The sequence below is a fragment of the Martes martes genome, assembly GCF_963455335.1.
Source record: "Martes martes genome assembly, chromosome: 1".
Taxonomy (NCBI): Eukaryota; Metazoa; Chordata; class Mammalia; order Carnivora; family Mustelidae; genus Martes; species Martes martes.
Window position 1 is genome coordinate 120,215,671 of NC_137888.1, and position 13,585 is coordinate 120,229,255.

Below are 13,585 nucleotides of genomic sequence, written 5' to 3' on the forward strand. Positions count from 1 at the left end.
CCAGTGACTGATGGGCAGTTGGAAAAATAGGTCCCAATTTTTTTTACCCCACTGGTGGTGTAACCATGAGACATGTGATCTGCACTGCCCCCTAGTGGAGTTAGGCTTCATTTGCTTTGTAACACACCTTTTATTCATTTCCTTCCTTGTCCTGTCTTTCCCACTCCTCCCTCCTCATCCTCACCCATCCCTGGTGTTTTCTAGGATCACCTCCCAAATAAACTGACCCTCAAATCCTCATCTCAGAGTCTGCTTCTAAAAGAACCCCAAACCGAGACACTGACAAAAGCAAACAAGTTATGAATAAAACCTCCATATATATTAGGGTGACCCACCATGAAAAACTCGTATATATCCTCGGTCAAATTACATGTCCAGTTGAAAAGGAGGATAGGGAAGGGGGCGAGAGGACCGTCATCTCACTTTTGCACATGGGAAACAGTCTTCTGGTGTGAAGTGGAATGACATCCTTTTCAAAGGATCCCACGTTCATACCTTTATTTTCTATCTTCTCTCTTTTTCCAGAGATGGCCACTCCTGAAGAAGGCCACAGTTGGCAGATTCCCATTAATCACAGTGACTTCACAATTTTAAAAAACAATGAGAGTCAGCTGTGTGAAGTCCTTCAGAATAAATTTGAGTGTATCTGTACCCTGGTCTCTCCATCCGTGGAAAGGAACAGTGAGTCTCTGCAAGTCTTCAGAGAAATGCTAATTCCTGGGCTGGAGTTATCTGTTTGGAAAGACGACCTCACCAGACATGCCGTTGATGCTGTGGTGAATGCAGCCAACGGAGACCTTATTCATGCGGGAGGCCTGGCCCAGGCCCTGGTGAAAGCCGGGGGCTCTGAAATCCAAGAGGAGAGCAGAAGATTTGTTTCCAGATTTGGTAAAATACCAACTGGTGAAATAGCTATCACGAAAGCAGGGAGACTTCCCTGCAAATTAATTATCCATGCGGTTGGGCCTCGGTGGATAGCGAAAGATTATCAGACATGTACCTATAAACTGCAGGAGGCCATTATAAATATTCTGAATTATGTTACCTTTCACAATCCAGACATTGAGACAGTAGCAATTCCAGCCCTGAGCTCTGGGATTTTCCAGTTCCCTCTGGACTTGTGTACACAGATCATTGTGAAAATGATCAGTTTTTATTACCAAGGGAAGCAACTGGCCACCAATTTGAAAGAAATTCACCTGGTAAGCAATGAGCACCCTACTGTTGTTGCCTTTAAAAATGCTTCAGAAATAATCTTAAGGATGAACAAGCTGGGATCCCGGATGAGTCAAGAGGCCACCCCTCCATTCAAGACCGTTCTTGTGAACAATGTGATTCTCCAGATTGTCCAGGGTTACATCCAGCTGCAGGAGGTAAGTCTTTGTTTCTGTCTTCTTGTACTGCCAAAGGAGGTCCCTGAACTGTTTATTACCTATCAGGTATTTTTTTTTAAAATATGTACTATTTAAGATGCTGTTTAGAAAGCATGTTGTTTAAGCTAAGAGTATGGACTTTAGAGAGAGACCATCCGGATTTAAATGCTAGCTTTGCCATTTGTAACTGGGTGATCTGAATCAAGTTATTTTATCTTTTGGACCTTGGTCTCCTCATCTGTAAAATAAGAATAATAAGATCACGTGTATCAAAGAGCTGGAATCAATACACCTAAAATACTTAGAATAGAGCTTGACACATGGTAACTATTTATGATGATTATTGCCACTATTCTTGGGCACCAGGAGGAAATAGAACAAGCTTTGATTCCAAGGAACTTAAAATCAATTAGACTTCTTTTATGTAAGAAAAAATTCTCGATTTGAAAAATCCCATTGGGGAAGCAAACCATCTGAACATTTCTGAAGCAACCTATCAAGAGTAAACTAAAAAGTCTTAATAAAAAATGAACTCATAGTTTTTAAGAGTATGTAAATATATGACAAGAGTGTAAGGCAGTGGACCAAGAAAGATTAATTCAGAAGCTAGGAGTTTGAATATGACCTCAAGTTATGATGGGTATGAACTGGGTGGTTAGAATGACTTGATCAGAGATCCACAAAAGTGGTAAGAGCCTGAAAATCATGGACTGGACCAGTCAGGAGATCTAGGTCGAGCTATAAGTTGTATACTTAGTATACTGCTCTCTGTCAGGGGTTGGAGAGAATACAGAGGGCAAGTTAGGGTTTAGCCAGTGCTTATGGAAAGCCAAGGCCAGAGCCCTGGCAAGGAGGGGAGGGAATCATGGTAACAGTGAACTTGGGGATTTCTGGGTTGGCGCAACTCTCCTGCTAGGCAGAGCACCTTAAGGCTAGGAATCAAGGCATGTTCATCTTTGTAGCCCCAGGGCCCAGTCTCGGCATGCATCTGGGTGTTCAGCAAATTATTGATGCCAAAGTGAAGGGGGCAGCAGAGAAGAGAAAGAATATAAGGCTATATTCTTTTTATTTCTGCATCAGAGTTGTCGCTCTTAAGTTTCTCCTATGGCCACAATCAAATAGACTTCATCATAAGTGAAAAAATGCCACTTCTTTTCTTGTTCTTTTTTTTTTCTTTTAAGATTTTATTTATTTATTTGAGAGAGAGAGAGAGAGAGCACTTACACACACACGAGCAGCGGGAGGGAGAAGTAGACTCCCCACTGAGCAGGGAGCCAGATGTGGGGCTCAATCCCAGGATCCTGGGATCATGACCTGAGCCAAACGCAGACACTTCACCTACTGAGCCAACCAGGCTCCCAAAAATGCCACTTATTTTCTACAAGACACAATTAGAAAAGAAGACAGGGGACCCCACAGGATGAAACATTGATTCAATAAGTCATTAATACGCCACTTTAAAATTAAAGTGGAAACATCCTCGTTGAATAACTTACCCTTTAACTAAACTTTTATTATATTTCTTTGTTGCCAGCAACATTGAGAACCTTAAAATTTTTCAAGGGTGCCAATGCTCCCAAACTGGAACTTCTGATTGCACTTTCAAAGTGAAGTATTCATTAACGTCCATTAGAAGTACCTGGGTTGCCCTCAAAGGGAAACAAAGCAATCAGGATGACTTAGGGGTGTTTGAGCACTGGGCAGAAGCAAAAGGAGACCTTCCCCTGTAGCCCAGGCCTGAGGGCTAACTAGGAGGCGATACTACTGAAAACACAGCCCATGTGTATGCAGTCCATTTCCAAAGGGACAGATGAAGAACTGGTAAAAGTGGTTGCCCTCCAGACAGGTGAGTGCGTGGAGCATCCAAGGAACCCAGCAAGAGGGAGGCCTATTTCCACGTAAGACTTTTTTGTCTCATTTGTATTTTCTTTGACTATGTACTGCTTTTTTTTTAAAAAGAAAAGCATTAGGAGATAGAAATTTCCCAAGAAATTTTATTTCCACTCTCTTTAAACCAAACAGAAAATCCACACAGAAATAGCAAAAAGTGATAGCACTGGGGGAGGGGATGAAACCATGTATTGATGAAGGTTTAAACAAATCACAAGGAATGCCCAGACTCTTGGAATATGGGGGGTATAAAGCAGCAAGATCCTGACAGACATTTGCGGTCAGAACTGTATTATCCACACACTTTGACTAATTTCTGAATAGGACAAATGACTCATGGCAATCAAGTGAAATTATGAGTTTCTATCCACCCATAAATGATAACCTTGTGCAAAACAAACACACAAACAAAAGATGTCTTGTGAATTTACGATCTTCAAAAGTATTTTTCAAAGCTCCTCAGCAAACTAAAGATTGAAGAAAAAGTAATTTAACAATGGATCCTCTGTTTTTTGTTTTTTGTTTTTCCTTTTCAGACGGATGTAATTGTTAATTCTGTAAATCCGCTCTGTGGTTTGAGATTTGGAGATGTGTCAATATCAATTCTACAACAAGCAGGAAATGAAATGGAATTGGAATTTAATGAAAAAACTACTGAAATACCTGATTCTCAGTTGGTACTGGTCACAAGAGGATTTCAATTGTCCTGTCAGTACGTATACCATGTGTTGTGGCATTCAAGACATCACAAACCGACTAAGGTAAGTTCAACATAAGTTTATCTTTATGTAGTCCCGTAGACTACATAGTCTTTGTTGAATTTCCATCATGTCATTACATTTATGAAAATTTGATAAGTGAGATAGTCCTCATTTTCTACCATTCTGAAATACAGGAAAAGCATTGTTGTCACAAGTTATCTTAAGAAATTTAATTTTAAATATTACCTAACTCATGTCTAAATTTTAAGCAAGCGTACTGCAAACAGACCTGGAAAGAGTGGGTTCCCTCAGTCTACACATCTGTTCACCTCACCCCTCTGTGACCCTGTTGGCCTTTCCCTAAATGGACCTGGAATTCAGCCTCTGTATTTCCCTGCATCAGTTAAGTGCCAGGGGCACCGGGGACTTCCCTTCCAGTACTGCTCCTGGTAAATCTATCACCTGTGGTGTCTTCCCACCAAGAGAAGAGGTAGAGATGGACAGATTGGCTTTCTGGCCAACTCTTCACCCAAGACATGTAAAATATACACATTAAAGAGTGGGGGGACCCACTCAAATGTGGAGAGAGGGAAAGAATCTCCTTCCCTGCCTTTGTTTATCTTTATTTTGTCACCATTTCTGGGCCTTCTTTGACTAAGAGCCCTCTAGTCCCAAACTGGCCCTCCAGTCACTCTCTACCCCCCAGTTTTCCAGGGCCCTTCCACAGACAACTTTCCTGTACTTCAGTGTGGATGTTGAAATGTTGATGTAAAGTTTAAATCTGCCAAATACATTAGCACTTCTTGAGAAGAAATTACACAGGACGTTAGGACATATCTTAAGATGTTGGATAAAACTGCTTACTTATTTTTCCCTCTGTCTCCTTTGTTAAACTTCCGAGAGCTCTTTGTTTCAACCTGGAAGCAGCAGGTAAATGGGAATAAACTGATGGCTGGCTTGTAGTCCTGGGGAGATGAACAAGGCTATACAAACTGGCAGAAATCATGGCACCCAAACAGACCCCTCAGTGACTTGTGTTTCTCATCACCTAACCATATGGCTGTCATGGGCTCTCTAAGGAGGCATAGCTATGACCCCAAGGGAGAGTAGACGTGGGCTTTGTAAGATGTGGGCAGGATCGAGAGGTGAGTAAAGTTTTATTTTGACTCAAAGGCTGATCTGTTTTTCCTACAGATACTGAGAATTGCAGTGAAGGAATGTTTGGAGAAATGCCTTGAACTAAATAAAACTTCTATTTCCTTTCCTGCCCTTGGGACTGGAAACTTTGGTATACAGAAGAGTGTAGCAGCCGAGATTATGTTTGATGAAGTTTTAACTTTTGCCAAATGCCATTTGAAAAAGCAATTAACTGTAAAGTTTGTGATCTTTCCAGAAGAACTGGACACCTACATGGTAAGATGATATTTAGAAATTTCCAATTCAGGGATGCCTGGGTGGTTCAGTCCGTGGAGCCGCTGCCTTCAGCTCAGGTCATGATCCCAGGGTCCTGGGATCGAGTCCCACATCGGGCTCCTCGCTTGGCGGGGAGCCTGCTTCCCTCTCCACTTCTGCCTGCTTGCGTGCGCTTGCTCGCACGCTCTCTCTCTCTCTCTCTCTGACAAATAAATGAATAAATAAAATCTTAAAAAAAAAAAAAGAAAGGTGGCATTCTGTTACCTATCCATCTTAAGGGAAAAAAAAAAGGAAAGGAATGTCCCATTTATTCATTCATTCATTCCATAACATCTGTGTAGTATCTCCAATGTAAGACATGAGCTAAGCACTGTACAGCACAGTGATGTTCTAACTTGGTGAATTTAATATTTTTTTAATTGTTCACCTCTGACCTAGTGAAGAATGTCATTAAAGCAGCCACGTTACCCTGCTCCCTAAATTCCGACTTTTCCTTTGTTGGCCTTTATTCTCCCCTCTGCTCCTCAAAGATAAGCAACCTTCTTGTTTCAGTGTGGGGGTCCTCTGCTCGTCTGTCTTCTCTCCCGCTTTGAGAACACAAGTATTCTGACAATTTCTGCAAAGTCCTGTCTTCTGAGCCACCTTCAGACCCATACACTTAATCCTGTCTCATTTCCACTTGGTTATCCCATTGTCGTCTTAAAGCCAACATATTTAAAACAAATTCTTTGTCTTCTCCTCTCCTATTGATCAACTTCTTGGGGCAAGCTAATATACTTTTCTGTGCTTCAGTTTCTTCATCTTTAAAGTGGGATAGTAGGGAAGCTTGGCTGGCTCAGTCAGTAGAGTACGAAACTCTTGATGTCAGGGTCATGAGTTCAAGCCCCACTTTGGGCATAGAGCTTATTTGAAAAAAAAAAAAGTAGAATAAAGTGAGGATAATAACTACCATCCTATGGAGCTGTTGCGAGCATTAAATGAGTTAATACGTATAAAACACTTAGAACAGTACCAGGCATGCAGGGAAGCCCTCCGTGAGGGCTAGCTGTTGCATCAGCTGTAATGAATTGTAATTCACAGAGTGCTGACCTAAAGAGGAAACCAAGTGACCCATTTGTTATCTTTTCTTCCTAATTAGATTATTAATTATTTCACAGCAGAGGTATCTTTGACTACTTTTGCCATGTCCCCAGTACTGTCCCCAAATTCAATCTATTGTTTAACTTCTCTGTGGGTGACCCCAGAGGGAGGTCAGTTGTGGTATGATACGAAAGGGAGGGACCAGTGTGTAGGGGCGTGTGTCTGTGTGTCTGAATGCAGAGATCTGTGTGTCCAGCTGCTTTAGTTGTCACTTCATCTCAGCTTTTTGCTTTAGAGTGGGCAGATTAAGTTGAGTTTCTAACATGTGAAAAGGTCCCTGATATATTCAGCATAATTAGTATAGAGTGCTGTGATGTTCTGCCTTTAACGTACCATCTCTGGGCTTTATGCTCACTTAACTGGCACTTCGAGAAGGAACTTGTCCTGATGTTAAGGAAGAATTAAAAAGGAAATGAAATAAGATACAGTGACTTAAAACAGATTTTCAAGACAGGTTTCTGATTCTGCCAATAGCAACATCCAAGTGCTAGCACAGCCTCCCAGGCGTGGGTCCGGGTATTGGGTATAAAGAGCCTTGCTCGGTGCCTGGCAGAGAGAGTGGCTCTGAACAATAGTCCTCTGACTGCTTACTCTTCCACCTTGCAGCCTGTCTCCAGGTGGGTGGTTGCCATTTTCTCTCTCCCGACAAGAAAACGAACTTACTCTTGTTCCAGCTTGCTTTTTCCTGGAACAAGTGTTAAGGTTCTTTTTCCTTTTGCTGCTTGACTAGGCACAAGGAAGTTTGTAGCATATGCTGATATTCATTGCTGACATTTCTGAAGATGGAGTTGGGAAGAGATGCCCACATGAGCTCTCATTAGCCCATTTCAGCCAGCTCCGGGACACCAGGGTGTCTCACCCACAGACTTATAAGCCAGTTACCCCGTCAAGTAGCTCACTTTCCAGACACAGGGAATCATCCAGTCTTGCAAATGAAGTTCTCCCTAAAGCAGAGCTCGATCGATCGATCGATCGGTGGGCCCAGGTAGGTGCTCCAGGCACATTCCAGAAGAGCTCAGGAAGAACCATCTTCCTACAAGGGGAATGAACTCCGTGTAGAAAAGAAGGTTCGTTCTCTTCAATACACAAACAAAAATGTACGTGGCAGTTCAAAAAACATAGAAAGATCAACCGCAGTCTGAGTGCTCCCCTAGGCGATGATAATAAAAACAGCTGCCGTGTGCTGCATCAACCATGCCCTGGGCTAAGGCGAAGCTGCAGAACAATCTTTTTCAAATGAATTTCCATTTTATTAACTACAAGAGCACCTGCCTAGTTTTGTCTTCTCCAGTGAAGTGGCTGCAGACTTGGCTCAGTGCCTCGCAGACAATAACCAGAGCATTAATATTTGTGGAATGAATGAATGATTATATTTTGCCTTGGGATATACACATATATTCTCTTTATTTTAAGACCAGATTTCGGTTTTCTGTCCGGTTTTTCTATACTTGTTTCCCCTACGTGTTCTAATAGATCATGGTACTACATGATTTGGTGCTGTGATCGCTGTTTCTTAGGACTTTCCGAAAGGCTGCTGTAGATTTGTGGCAATGGGGATGGAGACTGACAGAGTGGATGAGGCCAGGTGTGGTTTGTGCAGGTAGGAAGAGGGATTTTGAGGACTATGGCTAAAAGCCCCACTTACGACTCCGCTCTGTTTTGCTTCTTATAGGCTTTCAGCACTGAAATGGAAAAGACTAAATCCAAGCTACGTGGTTTCAGTAACTACAATGGTGAGTAAGAAATTCCCGGGTCTAGAAGTAGAGTCCGCGGGACGCCTGGGTGGCTCAGTCAGTTAAGCTACTGTCTTTGGCTCAGGTCATGATCCCAGGGTCCTGGGATCGAGTCCCGCATCGGGCTCCTTGTCCAGCAGGGAGCCTGCTTCTCTCTCTGCCTCTGCCGGCCACTCTCCCTGCTTGTGCTCTCTCTCTGACAAATAAATAAATAAAATCTTTAAAAATTTAAAAAAAAAAAAAAAGAAGTAGTCTGATCACCAGAAGCTCATCCTCTTCATCATCTTAACTAATAGAAGGGACAAGAGGAAGAACTAAGCCCAATATATTTTCTCCTGTTCGGATACTAACCTGCTTGGTGTCTGAACATCATTCTGTTTTTGCCCAGTCCAGTTTCATGATATGAACAGAGAGAGGCTAAGCGGTGGTGGGTAATCCACAGTGTGGTTATTTGCTTCACAGATAGCTCTCTATAATTTTTCTCTAAGAAAAAGTTCTGTCCTTCACAAGCTGACTGAGCCGGTTACTCTTTTTGCTCTGAATGGGGTCACATCTAAATGAGTCATTTTAGAAAACACATCTCAGTCATACCAGATAATAATAAATGGATTCACCTGATGCTACCCAAACCTGAGAATCACTAGGATCATAATAGAAACTTTGAACAAATAAACAAACAAAAATATGCATGGCCCCCAACTCTACATATTCTGACTCAGGACCTCTGGATCTGGGCCAAGCATGTGTATTTTTCAGTAGCTCCTAGTCAGTTTTGCTGCTGAACTAGGTTTGGGGATCCCTGGACTTAGCTAACCATGGCCGATGTTGGAGAAAGATGAACTGTGTCATGTAACTCCTTTCCTTTAGTTGAGTTGGAGTTGATGGAGTTGGAATTGCTTCATGACAACCAGGATGTGTACTTGTGAAATGGTCTTTTGATCTACAGTAGCCTATAAATGTCAAGAACACTAGACATTCAGTGAGGAATAGAAACTGTTGGGGTATTTCCCACTAGGGTCACAATGATTTGCTTATACCCTTTAACAGAAGAGTTCACTTATAGATGGGCTGTGGTCCAGCAGTGCTGGGAACAAAGGAGGGGTTACTTGGAGAGCTGTGGTCTGTCACTGTGCCTCTTATGAACCTCTTTATTTATCCGTAAAATGATGATAAAGACAGACTTTTGTCAGCATAAATAGAGATTATGCATGTAAAAATGTTCTGTTGCAAAGCGTTGAATGAAGGCCAAAGAATAATGAGTGAGAGGATGGACAAACTACCAGGGGGCCCAGAAGAGGCAGAGAGTCCTTCTGACCTAAAGGGATCAAGAGTGACTTCCTGGACAAGTGGATCTAAGTTGGGCTTTATTGAGGATGGCAGATTTTCAGTGGCTCGAGCTGTTGCGGTGGGGCACCCAAGGTGAAGAAAATGCCTAGAAGCAAACAAATGCAGTGCATGTGGGGGGAACCACACTGAACCAAGGGAAGGTAGACAGGAGTTTTAGGTGAGGCTAATATGGAAAAGGAACACACAAAAGTCTCTGTTTTTAGTCCAAATAATAGGACCACGTGTTACCATTTACTTCGGTCATTTTTAAGAACATCTGTAAAGGAATTATAATTATAGCACAGGACAATAATTGACCCTAATGATGGTTAATGGTGATGATCTCAGATTATCAAGGAAAAGCTGAACTATTTAGGAAGGCAGGGAAATGTGTTTTCATTAGAAATATTTAACTAATAAATATTTAACTAATAAACTAAGTAATCTAACTCATAAATATTTAACTAAGGTATTTGGTGCTAGAAGTGTATCCCTTAGTGATCTGAAAAATTAGTTTCCCAGAAGAACAATTTCTCCCCCCCCTGCCCCCGGTAATGATGGGTAAATGAAGTATCACCATGTATTGCTTCTCTTTTCTCCTAAAAAGTAATATAAACTCCCAGGGAGAACAAGGGTTAAAAAATAAACAAACAAACAAAATCCCTATGTCTCCAGTTTAAGAAATCTTGTCACTTCAATTGTCCAAAACATTGGCCTTTTCTTTTTTCTTTTCTTTTCTTTTTTTTAACTCAGACCCTCTTCCTACTGTGTCTCTCCTGGTACCACTTCAGTGTTCCTGGTACCACCCAACTATTCCATGGGGGGAAAGATGGTAATTACCACTACTAACCTCAGATCATTTATGGGGAGGCAGAATTATGTGAGTACCAGAGTCAGATTGCCCATACCTACTAGCTCCATGGCTCCTACTTACTAGTCCTTTAATGGGCAAGTTACTTAATAACTTTAAATAAGTTTCCTCATTTGTAAGATGAGGCTGTTAATAGTACTTATAAGGTTGTGAGGAGTGAACAGAATAATTTATGTGAAGCATTTAGAAATGCCTAGAACATAGTAGGTGCTCAATTTACTTTTCCCCTTATGTTATGTATCCCCGTATACTTATGTTTTTGAGATTCATCCAAATAGCTAAAGTTCACTTCTTTTCATTGCTTTAATAATATTCCAATGCTGAAGGACATTTGGGTCATTTCCAGTGGGTTTTGCTGTCACAAAGGAGAAGGTGAATTTTCTTGTATATATCTCCTGATGCATACATAAAAAAATTTCTTACAGAACATAATTATGGGAGTAGTTGTTCCAGTTTTACACCCATCATAAATATATACAGAAGTTCCAGTTCCTCTCTATCCTCCCCAACACTTAATATTGTTAGACTTATTTTTTGCCGATCTGGTGGATAATTTTTCATATCCCTGATTGTCAATGAAGATGAGCATCTCTTCACACATATCTGGGCCATTTGTGTTTCCTTTTCTATGAAATCATTTGTCCAGCTGAGTATTAGGTTATTCCTTTTTCTTGATAATTCGAGAGAATTCTTTATATATTTTGGATACTGCTTCACCTATGAATTTCTTCTCAGCTAGTCCCCCCAATTTCTTTCTTTCTTTCTTTCTTTTTTTTTTTTTTTTTGCAATTTGAGTTGAGAGTTACCCTAATCCATCAGAGATTATAATTCTTTTTTTTTTTTTTTTTTTTTTTTTTTTTTTTTTTTTTTTTTTTTTTTTTTTTTAAAGATTTTATTTATTTATTTGACAGAGAGAGATCAGAGTAGATAGAGAGGCAGGCAGAGAGAAAGGGAGAGAGGGAAGCAGGCTCCCCGCTGAGCAGAGAGCCCGATGTGGGACTCGATCCCAGGACCCTGAGATCATGACCTGAGCCGAAGGCAGCGGCTTAACCCACTGAGCCACCCAGGCGCCCCTATAATTCTTTATATATATCTTTGCTCCTTATACACATGGGTGGGTTGGAATCAAGTTCCATGGCCTGTTCTGCTGAGATATACCATGTCAAGTAGTAGAAGCTGCTAAGCTGCAAATTCTGTGGAGGCGTAAATTGTCCTGTTACATACAGATACGAAATCAAAAGGAATCCCAGGTAATGAGGTTATGGGTATTTCTTCTTTTCATTAAACTTGGATAATTTTCTAATTTTTCCAAAATAAATGTATTACTTTTATAATCAGAAGTACATATTTTTCAAAAGGAATTTTTCCCTTTTTAAGCTCTATGGCTTTCAGAGATGTTTGATTTCAAACTTGATAGTAGCAAGAGGTTAAGGAAAATCTCAGTCACCGGGACATAAAGGCATACCTCATTTTATTGTACTTTGTTTTATTGTGCTTCACAAATACCACTGGGTTTTTTTGTTTTTCCAAATTGAAGGTTGGTGGCAACCCCGCATCAACCAAGCCAACTAGTGCCATTTTACCAACAGCCTTTGCTCACTTTATGTCTCTATATCACATTTTGATGATTCTTGCAATATTTCAAACTTCTTCATTATTACTGTATTTGTTACGGTGATCTGTGTTCAGTAATTATGACTCATGGAAAGTTCAGATGATAGCATTTTTTTTAGCAACAGAGTGTTTTTAAATTAAGGTAGATACATTGGTTTTTAGACATATTGTTATTGCACCCCTAGTAGACTACAGTATAGTGTAGACACAAATTTTATATGCACTAGGAAACCAAGACATGCATTTGACTTGCTTTATTGCAACAGTCACTTGATTGCAGTGGTCTGGAACCCGACCTGCGTCTCTGAGGCATGCCTATAATCGTTGGTTAACATCCGTGGTGATATCACAAGGTGAGCTCATCCGTGAACTGACAAATGCAACATAGCAGGGGCAAGGCATGATAAAACCAACCCCTCACAGGCTAAACTCTGCTCTCAAGGAGACTGTAGACCATACATTTAGATTTCCTTCATATCTGACACAGCAATCAGAGCTAGGCACTTAATTGTAGCTGCTGCCGCTGGCAATGGTCATAATGTCCTCGGGACAAACATTGGCCTTGGTGTTTTGTTCAGCCCTGGTTTAAAACCCACCTGCCTTCTGTGGATGTTTATGACAGTCTTTTCAGTCCCCCAGTTGGCCAGAGAGGAGAAAAGAGAAAATGGGCTCCAAGCTAAGTCTCCTGCCATTAGTCTGATGGGATCCAACCTGGAAAAGATGAAGGAGGCCCAAGCGTGGATCCAAAGGATACTGACCCCCCAGGACCACCATATCATTGAGAATAATCTTATCCTCTGCCTTGGGAAGAAAGAACATGACATTTTGACTCGGCTTCAGAATACCTTGAGGGTCTCTATCTCAGAGATTATCAGTCTGGAAAAGGCAATTTTAGAGATTAAAGGAGCCAAAGCTGACGTCATTGAGGCTGTTATGAACATTGAACATATGCTGTGTGAAGTTCAAGAGGAAGTGGCAAGAAAAAAGGAACTAGCCCTTTGGAGCTTGTCAGGTGAGTGACTTTAAGTTGAAAAGTCAGCTCTTGCAAACTATTCCTTATGGGTGTGAGGACTTCTGTATGCGTGTGGGTCAGAGATACCGTGGAAGAGAGAGCAGACCATGCTGGTTCTGTGTTAGGCCTAACCTTTTATAACCATTTTTTAGCTGTCTTTCTACCAGCAAGGTTAATTAGTAAATGAAAACACACACGCACACAATGCACACACTCACGCCCACACACGTGATTGGATTTACTTACAATGGCATGGATTGCCTCAGAGGCAATTAAATGGAAAGCCTCCAGCTACACAAGCCCAGGCTCTGGGGAAAAATGTACATCTCTAATTCCACAAATGGAGCATTCAAACATACACACATTCCACTTGATCAATTCATTTCTTTGAGTTTTATTGCATTTACATATTTGTTGCTGGCAGCATTAGGAGTCTTGAAATTACTTTGAGCTCTCTCATCACAGTAAATTATTCATTCACAGTGTGAAGTACACTCAAGTATCTCCCATTC

At 41.2% G+C, this 13,585-nt stretch overlaps 1 protein-coding gene across 2 annotated transcripts in view; it reads left to right on the top strand.

Moving 5' to 3' along the window:
• The window catches only part of PARP9 (poly(ADP-ribose) polymerase family member 9), a 38,736-nt gene that overhangs the window by 4,779 nt on the left and 20,372 nt on the right, over positions 1-13,585 (top strand). For both annotated transcript variants that reach the window (XM_080804860.1, XM_080804861.1), the window contains exons 4-8: positions 526-1,373; positions 3,800-4,024; positions 5,159-5,377; positions 8,190-8,250; positions 12,693-13,073. In XM_080804860.1, the coding sequence (XP_080660986.1) occupies positions 526-1,373; positions 3,800-4,024; positions 5,159-5,377; positions 8,190-8,250; positions 12,693-13,073 (1,734 nt within the window). The remainder of the gene's footprint in view (positions 1-525; positions 1,374-3,799; positions 4,025-5,158; positions 5,378-8,189; positions 8,251-12,692; positions 13,074-13,585) is intronic.